Source organism: Guillardia theta (assembly GCF_000315625.1).
Source record: "Guillardia theta CCMP2712 unplaced genomic scaffold GUITHscaffold_368, whole genome shotgun sequence".
Taxonomy (NCBI): Eukaryota; class Cryptophyceae; order Pyrenomonadales; family Geminigeraceae; genus Guillardia; species Guillardia theta.
The window spans coordinates 1-9,668 of record NW_005434312.1 but is presented as its reverse complement, the minus strand read 5'-3'; the positions used below and the strand labels follow the sequence as shown (position 1 = coordinate 9,668).

The window sequence follows — 9,668 nt, the reverse complement described above, 5'->3', positions numbered from 1 at the left end:
TCACGTTTATGGCCCACCATTAACTTGTATGTGCCTTCCTCCTTGCAGCGAAAGCTATCAATCGCAGCCTTCCCCTCAACAAGCGATGCAACGAGCTTCTTTTCTTCCTTAGTCTGCAGGGACGTAAACTCCAGCACTCTTGCTTCGTCGCCTGCAGGGACGTAAACTCCAGCACGCTCTTGGATCCCTCTCCTGCTGCTCGCGTGTACCACCTCACCGTCTGCTCCACAGCGTCTGACAGGCTCATGCTCGAGCCCGAGCAAGGCCCTATGGAGAGCTCGTGGACGGTGAAGCAGGCGGCGGACACAGAGGAGACGCGGCGGATCGACAGCTCCTGCGAGTCGGCGTGTAGGTCAAAGCTGTCGTCGCACAGGAGCTTGACCACGAGGTCGACGGCAGATACCGTCCTGTCGACGTCAGCCGTAGCCTTGGCGTGAGAAAGGCACTCCCCCGTCTCCTCCGCCGTCCGCGATGGTGCGGCTCCTGCGTCCTCGTGCGCGTCGACGTCCTCGTCGGGGTGCTGGGCCTGCCCTTCCTCGCTCCCAGGGCCCCCATGCCCACCGTCCGCGACGTACCTGCTGATCCCTCCAGCTATCCTGACCAGCTTCACAAAGGAGAGGATCCGGCCGATCATCATAGTCTTCGTGCCTTCCTCTTTGCAGCGGTAGTACTGCATCCAAACGCGCCCCATGCAGTGCGTATAGACGAGGTTCCTCTGCTTCGTCGCCTGCAGGGACGTAAACTCCAGCACGCTCTTGGATCCCTCTCCTGCTGCTCGCGTGTACCACCTCACCGTCTGCTCCACAGCGTCTGACAGGCTCATGCTCGAGCCCGAGCAAGGCCCTATGGAGAGCACGTGGACGGTGAAGGAGGCGGCGGACACAGAGGAGACGCGGCGGATCGATAGCTCCTGCGAGTCGGCGTGTAGGTCAAAGCTGTCGTCGCACAGGAGCTTGACCACGAGGTCGACGGCAGATACCGTCCTGTCGACGTCAGCCGTGGCCTTGGCGTGAGAAAGGTACTCCCCCGTCTCCTCCGCCGTCCGCGATGGCGCGGCTCTGCGTCCTCGTGCGCGTCGACGTCCTCGTCGGGGTGCTGGGCCTGCCCTTCCTCGCTCCCAGGGCCCCCATGCCCACCGTCCGCGACGTACCTGCTGATCCCTCCAGCTATCCTGACCAGCGTCACAAAGGAGGGGGTCGGGCCGATCATCATAGTCTTCGTGCCTTCCTCTTTGCAGCGGTAGTACTGCATCCAAACGCGCCCCATGCAGTGCGTATAGACGAGGTTCCTCTGCTTCGTCGCCTGCAGGGACGTAAACTCCAGCACGCTCTTGGATCCCTCTCCTGCTGCTCGCGTGTACCACCTCACCGTCTGCTCCACAGCGTCTGACAGGCTCATGCTCGAGCCCGAGCAAGGCCCTATGGAGAGCACGTGGACGGTGAAGGAGGCGGCGGACACAGAGGAGACGCGGCGGATCGATAGCTCCTGCGAGTCGGCGTGTAGGTCAAAGCTGTCGTCGCACAGGAGCTTGACCACGAGGTCGACGGCAGATACCGTCCTGTCGACGTCAGCCGTGGCCTTGGCGTGAGAAAGGTACTCCCCCGTCTCTCCGCCGTCCGCGATGGTGCGGCTCTGCGTCCTCGTGCGCGTCGACGTCCTCGTCGGGGTGCTGGGCCTGCCCTTCCTCGCTCCCAGGGCCCCCATGCCCACCATCAGCGACGTACCTGCTGATCCCTCCAGCTATCCTGACCAGCGTCACAAAGGAGGGGGTCGGGCCGATCATCATAGTCTTCGTGCCTTCCTCTTTGCAGCGGTAGTACTGCATCCAAACGCGCCCCATGCAGTGCGTATAGACGAGGTTCCTCTGCTTCGTCGCCTGCAGGGACGTAAACTCCAGCACGCTCTTGGATCCCTCTCCTGCTGCTCGCGTGTACCACCTCACCGTCTGCTCCACAGCGTCTGACAGGCTCATGCTCGAGCCCGAGCAAGGCCCTATGGAGAGCACGTGGACGGTGAAGGAGGCGGCGGACACAGAGGAGACGCGGCGGATCGACAGCTCCTGCGAGTCGGCGTGTAGGTCAAAGCTGTCGTCGCACAGGAGCTTGACCACGAGGTCGACGGCAGATACCGTCCTGTCGACGTCAGCCGTGGCCTTGGCGTGAGAAAGGTACTCCCCCGTCTCCTCCGCCGTCCGCGATGGCGCGGCTCCTGCGTCCTCGTGCGCGTCGACGTCCTCGTCGGGGTGCTGGGCCTGCCCTTCCTCGCCCCCAGTGCTGTTGTCCCTGATCCATGTGCTCATCCCTCCAGCCTTTCTGATGAGTCTTAGAAGCTCACGTTTATGGCCCACCATTAACTTGTATGTGCCTTCCTCCTTGCAGCGAAAGCTATCAATCGCAGCCTTCCCCTCAACAAGCGATGCAACGAGCTTCTTTTCTTCCTTAGTCTGCAGGGACGTAAACTCCAGCACTCTTGTAGATCGCCTTCCTGCTGCTCGCGTGTACCACCTCACCGTCTGCTCCACAGCGTCTGACAGGCTCATGCTCGAGCCCGAGCAAGGCCCTATGGAGAGCACGTGGACGGTGAAGGAGGCGGCGGACACAGAGGAGACGCGGCGGATCGACAGCTCCTGCGAGTCGGCGTGTAGGTCAAAGCTGTCGTCGCACAGGAGCTTGACCACGAGGTCGACGGCAGATACCGTCCTGTCGACGTCAGCCGTGGCCTTGGCGTGAGAAAGGCACTCCCCTGTCTCCTCCGCCGTCCGCGATGGCGCGGCTCCTGCGGATTGGTGCTTGTTCTGAGTTTTGTCCTCTGTACGCTTCAATGGTTCCTTTTCGACGCCCTTGAGTACACGGACATTGACGTACCTGCTGATCCCTCCAGCTATCCTGACCAGCTTCACAAACTCAGGTTGTACCCCGATCATCATCTTCGTCGAGTCCTGCTCCTTGCAGCGAAAGCTAGCAACTGTCACGATACCCTTGCCGTGCTTTCGCACACGTCTCCTCTCTGGCTTAGTCTGCAGGGACGTAAACTCCAGCACGCTCTTGGATCCCTCTCCTGCTGCTCGCGTGTACCACCTCACCGTCTGCTCCACAGCGTCTGACAGGCTCATGCTCGAGCCCGAGCAAGGCCCTATGGAGAGCACGTGGACGGTGAAGGAGGCGGCGGACACAGAGGAGACGCGGCGGATCGACAGCTCCTGCGAGTCGGCGTGTAGGTCAAAGCTGTCGTCGCACAGGAGCTTGACCACGAGGTCGACGGCAGATACCGTCCTGTCGACGTCAGCCGTGGCCTTGGAGTGAGAAAGGCACTCCCCTGTCTCCTCCGCCGTCCGCGATGGCGCGGCTCCTGCGTCCTCGTGCGCGTCGACGTCCTCGTCGGGGTGCTGGGCCTGCCCCTTCTCGCCCCCAGTGCTGTTGTCCCTGATCCATGTGCTCATCCCTCCAGCCTTTCTGATGAGTTTTAGAAGCTCACGTTTATGGCCCACCATTAACTTGTATGTGCCTTCCTCCTTGCAGCGAAAGCTATCAATCGCAGCCTTCCCCTCAACAAGCGATGCAACGAGCTTCTTTTCTTCCTTAGTCTGCAGGGACGTAAACTCCAGCACTCTTGTAGATCGCCTTCCTGCTGCTCGCGTGTACCACCTCACCGTCTGCTCCACAGCGTCTGACAGGCTCATGCTCGAGCCCGAGCAAGGCCCTATGGAGAGCACGTGGACGGTGAAGGAGGCGGCGGACACAGAGGAGACGCGGCGGATCGACAGCTCCTGCGAGTCGGCGTGTAGGTCAAAGCTGTCGTCGCACAGGAGCTTGACCACGAGGTCGACGGCAGATACCGTCCTGTCGACGTCAGCCGTGGCCTTGGCGTGAGAAAGGTACTCCCCCGTCTCCTCCGCCGTCCGCGATGGTGCGGCTCCTGCGTCCTCGTGCGCGTCGACGTCCTCGTCGGGGTGCTGGGCCTGCCCTTCCTCGCTCCCAGGGCCCACATGGCCGCTGTCTTTGACGATACTGTTATCGTCGACGTCAGCCGTGTCCTCCTTCTTATCTGTAGTTTGTGATGGTGCGGCTCCTGCGTCCTCGTGCGCGTCGACGTCCTCGTCGGGGTGCTGGGCCTTCTCTTCCTCTCCCCCAGTGCTGTTGTCCCTGATCCCTGTGCTCATCCCTCCAGCCTGTCTGATGAGTCTTAGAAGCTCACGTTTACAGCCCACCATTAACTTCTTCGTGCCTTCCTCCTTGCAGCAAAACCTAACGATCGCATCCTTCCCCTCAACAAGCGATGCAGCGAGCTTCTTCGTCCACGATGGTGCGGCTCCTGCGTCCTTGTTCGCGTCGACGTCCTCGTTCGGATGCTGGGCCTGTCCCTTCTCGCTCCCAGGGCCCACATGGCCGCTGTCTTTGACGATACTCTCATCGTCGACGTCAGCCGTGTCCTCCTTCTTATCTGTAGTTTGTGATGGTGCGGCTCCTGCGTCCTCGTGCGCGTCGACGTCCTCGTTGGGGTGCTGGGCCTGCCCCTTCTCGTTCCCAGGGCCCACATGGCCGCTGTCTTTGATGATATCCCCGTCAGTAGAAATTAGCTTGTCGATTTTGTTTCCCCTCTTGAGCTGTGGAAGGTACTCCTGCGTCTCTTCTATAGTGAGATGGAATTCAGCAGATTTTGGTTTCTTCTTTCCTTCGAATTTTGAAGGCTGGTGAGTGAGAAAGGATACAAGCAGCTTTTTCATATCTTGTCTTGTTTTCTCCGGATGGCGCAGGATGGCTCTGCTGATGCATCGTCGGATGCAGTTGATCGCATCGAAATCTTCCGTGGTGATAAAGTACGGAAGGAGGTCGATTGTTCCTGTCCCAATCTTGAAATAGAACATCTGAGATCCGTCGCTGCTGGCTATCATTGACATCCTGTCTGCCCTCGGGCTGAACACCAGCTGGAGCAACTTTCCGAAGGGGTTGTTAGGAAGCAAGGTCATCCCTGTCGCTGTCACATTCTGCTCATTCATCGTTCCCAAGAGGGACATAGCCACAGCTTTATGCTCTACATGCTCTCTGTTGAAATCGGCGACCACAGACAGGGGAGAGCGCCAGTTGGGCCGGACAAGGAACTTCTCCTCCGCCTTGTTCAAGACATTATTGTCCTTCTCGACATCGACGTCTTCCACCAGCACCTTTTTCTCCTTCTCCAGGAACCACCTGATCGTCGAGTCCGAGCTCAATCCTCCAAGGGTGGCTGTCTGCGACTCCCTTGTTGCCGTCACTTGCTGAGGGTTGGGAAGCACGAGCTTGCGGCGAGAGCCAAAGTAAACCTGCCACAGTAGCTTGACTTCGTAGCTCATGTCCTGTACAAGTTGAGCTGGGATGCTTTGAGAGGAGGATGGCGCAGAAAGGAGATCTTGGTCGTTGCTCAGCTGTATGACAGCATTGCTCACCCCAACACTCCAATGGTTGACAACCTTGATGTCAAGCACCTTCAGCAGGGATTCGATGCAATCGCTGTTGTTCAGCTCAGGTGGAACTTTGTAGAGCATTACAGAACATTCGTTGTCAAAACCTGACCTGGCAATCTCAGAGTTTTTCTTGTCCATTTTCAACCCCTTGATGAACAACTGCGAGCAGCTGCCCACCAGGACAAACCTTAGAGTATCATCCGTTGCCTGAAAGAGGGAGCTCAGGGTGGACGGCTGACAACGCTTCCTCGACATGATTGCGCCGCGCAGCAGGTGGAGCTTGTCGAGCGAGTCGTCCCTCAGCCCCTCCAGTTGCGCAAAGTGATCCTCGAACCTCCGACAAAGATCCAGCGCAAGAGTTTCCATCTGCCTCAGCCTCGTCAAGCTCAGCCCCAGCTTGGAGGCATCATTTGAGCCTCGCTTTGAGATTATCCACCTCTTGTAGGCCTCCAGGTACATGATCGGCTCGGACAGCTTCCCCATGTCCAGCTCAGCTCGACTCCTAAAATTGCGAGCAAGCTCCTTGAGGAAGCATGCTTTGTCCTTCACAAAGAGAGAGGAGGGCATGGCAAAAATGTCCTGGACTGAGAGCGCAGAGGCCATCACGATGGCTTCGGGGAGGCAGGAGCAGGTTATGCCCAGCACGAGCAGCTTAACAAGCACAAGATCAACAGGGAGTTCAGAGGCAAGTACTCCCAGCTGGGTAACAGGTGAAGTCTCTTCTTCGCGGATTAAAGCGCCAACCTTGAAGAGCTCTTTGATTGCGAGCTCAAAGCGAGCTGGAGGAGGAGGAGTAAGGGACTGCTGAAGCAGAGCTGAAGGCCTGCCAAACTTCTTGAGGAGGATCTTGACCTTGAGGATGGTTTTCTCGAGCGGAAGGCGAGAAATCTCTGCTTCTGCAAACGGGAGCATGACATTGTCGTGAAAGTGCCGGGGAACGAGATGGAAGACGAAGCCGGGCGCAACTCTTCCTGCTCTCCCCTGTCGCTGCTTAGCAGAAGACTGCGAGCACCATGCCCCGAGCAGTGCCGGCATGTTCCTTTTCTCGTCGAAGTGGATTTCCCTGAGAGGAGGAGTAAAGAGTAGAACGAGCAAGAACACAAAAATTTGATGAAAGGGAGAAGGGTATGACCATGACTGAGACTGAGGATAGGGAAAGCAGAACAACAGGATACGCAAGACTACAGCAAAGCATGAAGCATGAAAAGCAGCAACAGCAGAACAGGGACGTTGATGATGGATCGTTTGATGATGACGATGACGATGACGATGACGAGGAAGATGATGACGATGATGATGATGATGATGAGGAGGAGGTGGTGGAGGAGGAGGAGGAGAAAGAGGAAAGAGGAATCAATATGATGATCAGATAATATGGGACAATATGACTACTTGCTCAGGCATGAGTCAATGACGTAGAGGACATCGGGGATGGTGATGGAGCTCTCAGCGATGTTGGTTGAGAGGATCAGCTTGCAGTGTCCAGCCGTTGCTGGAAGAATCGCTGCTTCCTGTTGTTCGCGGGAGACCAACGAGTGTAGGACGAGGATCTGGAGAGGGGAGCTCAAGGAGCTACTTCTGATATCTTCCTGCAAGGATTCAATATCGCCGATGCCGGGAAGGAAGACCAGAATGCAGATGTCGGGCTTGACAATCTTTGCAAGCAGATTGATTATGAGGGTGCAGGAGTCTTTGTTCAACTGCATCAAAAACAAATATAAGGAGATAAGGAAGAAAAGGGTGCAGCTTTCATCACAATCTTTCTCACCTCAGGTTTCAGCTTGTTTCCCTGATTTTCTTTGTTTTGAATCTTGAACTGTCCCAAGAGATTATTGAGATTCTTGTCATTCATAAAGGATCTGTGAAAATTCTTCCACTCGTCCAGGAAATAAACATCAACGTGGTATCTCTTCGCTCCAACGAAGATTGTATCCCTGACCTTCTCGCCAACAGGGGTGAAAAACTGGCTGAAGAGGTTGGCTTGTAGGGTTGCAGACATGATGATCAGCTTTGTGCTTGACTTACTGTTCTCCATCAGCTTCTTGATCAGCAGGTTCAGGAGATCAGAGTCCATTCCTCGTTCATGCACCTCATCTAAGACGACATGGGAACTCTTGAAGAAGGTTTTAGGGTTATGGTAGAGCTTGTGAAGCAAGTATCCTATCGTCACGAAAGTGACCTGAGTCTCCATGGACACAACGTGATCTCCTTGACCAATACGATAGCCAATAGTTTTTCCAATCTTCTCGTTGTTTTGACTCGCAACCCTTCTCGCAAGCGCCACAGCCGCAAGCCTTCGTGGTTGTGATACAATAACGTTGACCCTCTGTCGTCTTGCCCTGGCATCATCGAGGATGAATTGAGGGACCATCGAGCTCTTGCCACATCCTGTTTCTCCTTGGATGCATGTGACTGTGTTGCTGTTGATCTCCTGAAGAATCTTTTCTTTGAACTGCAAGATAGGAAGAGATGTGTCTGCAGGCTGCTGCTCCATATTGAGATGAGTTGTGTTGCTGTCGTACATTTCTTCCTGACTGTCTTCGTCAAAGATGTCGTTGGTAGTTGCTGTTTTGAAATTCAAATCATTTCGTCCATTAGAGGCAGAATCGTCAGAATTGAGACAAGATTGATCCAACAAGTTCAAAATAACGAAGAAGAAAACAAAGATATTGACATGCAGTATCTATCTATCTGAACATAAAATCATGAAGTTACCTGTTTCAATCATGTGGATATCGTTGGAGAATTGGAAGTCTTCTTTGAAGATGTTTGACACGGCATCGAAAAACACATCAATCTCATCATGCTGTATTTGCTTCAGCAGGCTGTCAAGATATCCGCTGCTCGACTGGTCTTGAGAAACAAGATGTAGAAACAGTCTGAAGTATGATGGTCAACACAGTTTCAATCTTCAATGTTCATCATCTCATCCACCACCACCACAACCACAACCACAACCACCACCTGCAGAACACATCATGATTCAACCTTGCACTGAATATTTTGCTTGGTTCCGGAAATAGGTGTGCGATATCAAGAAGCTCAGCCAGGTAAAGTACTTCATGGACAACATTCTGGAAGAGGTGCACAACTTGGACTGTAGCAAAGCTAAAAGAAAGGCAAGAGTGAGAGAAGAGCAGAAAAAAGGTTTTGAGGTGCAAGAAGCAAGATGATTTAAACATTGATTGTGTCAAATGTCAACCTGGGAACAGCGATTGGAAGCTTGTCGAAATCAAGTTCAAAACAACACAACAATACGCAAGCCTTCAGTGTGTGGTAATGCCAGAATGTACAATGAAATTGCCCCCCGTTCAATCTTGAAGGAAAAACTCATGTTTGCTTCAGGCATATCAAATCAACAAGCTGGACCTGTGAGTTGCTAGGAGAATGAGCAAAGCGCGAAAGATCAGCCCAATGGGTTTGAGTGCGATGGCATAGACTTTTCCTTCAACCTTCCCATCATCTCACATCAGAGAATACATAGACAAGATCGTCATGGAATAACCTGGACATCGACGGCGCTTTGGAGGGAGAGGAGAGGGTCGTGAGAGGAGAAGGAATCCATATCTATTTTAGGCATCTGAGGGTGGAAGTGTCAATGCTGTGATTGGCACAAGTGAACATCTCCCACAGTCAGCAGAGACTCATTGGCAAGGCTGTGAATCAGGAGATGCATCGCGTCTAATCTTTCTTCTTCATGCTTTGCACGCAGATCGAGGAGATCGGTGGTGCCCAGCAACATCTGAGTTGGAAGACGAGATAGCATCAGACCGAGGTATCAAATTGAGCCGATCTGTACCGGCAGCATTGTCTTGTCCCATGTTTGAATCCGCCTTTCGTCCAGCAAAGAACCGTTTCGAAAAAACTCAGTGACATAGTTGAAATCTTTGTGCGAGGAAGGTGAGCCGATAAGAGAAAACATCGCCTGAACACCACAACCGTACCCGTAAGAGTCAAGAACAATATGATTGACCTTCATTCTCATGCTCCTGTTCTTGCTCTTGCTGCCTTGCCTCTGCCTTTGCCTCTGCTCCATTTCCTTTTTATTTTAGTATCTTGCCTCTTCTCCGTGAATTGCAGCTTATCTGTCTCCCATCCTCTGGTTCTTTTTCACCTGAGTTGCCATCCTCCTATCAACCCATCCTCTCTCCTACTTCGCATCCTTTTTCTCCTACTGATATTGTTGATGATGCCCTTGTCACTGCTGCGGCAGCAGCTGCTGCTTCTA

General features: G+C 54.3%; 1 protein-coding gene across 1 annotated transcript; it reads right to left on the bottom strand.

The window, feature by feature from the left end:
- Positions 1 to 6,010: 6,010 nt before the first annotated feature.
- GUITHDRAFT_83326 (hypothetical protein) lies at positions 6,011 to 7,934 on the bottom strand (the record flags this gene model as incomplete). Its single annotated transcript, XM_005818151.1, has 3 exons — positions 6,011 to 6,503; positions 6,833 to 7,140; positions 7,197 to 7,934. Coding segments are annotated over 3 exons (1,539 nt in total), but the record flags the coding sequence as incomplete, so codon positions are not given.
- Positions 7,935 to 9,668: the final 1,734 nt, after the last annotated feature.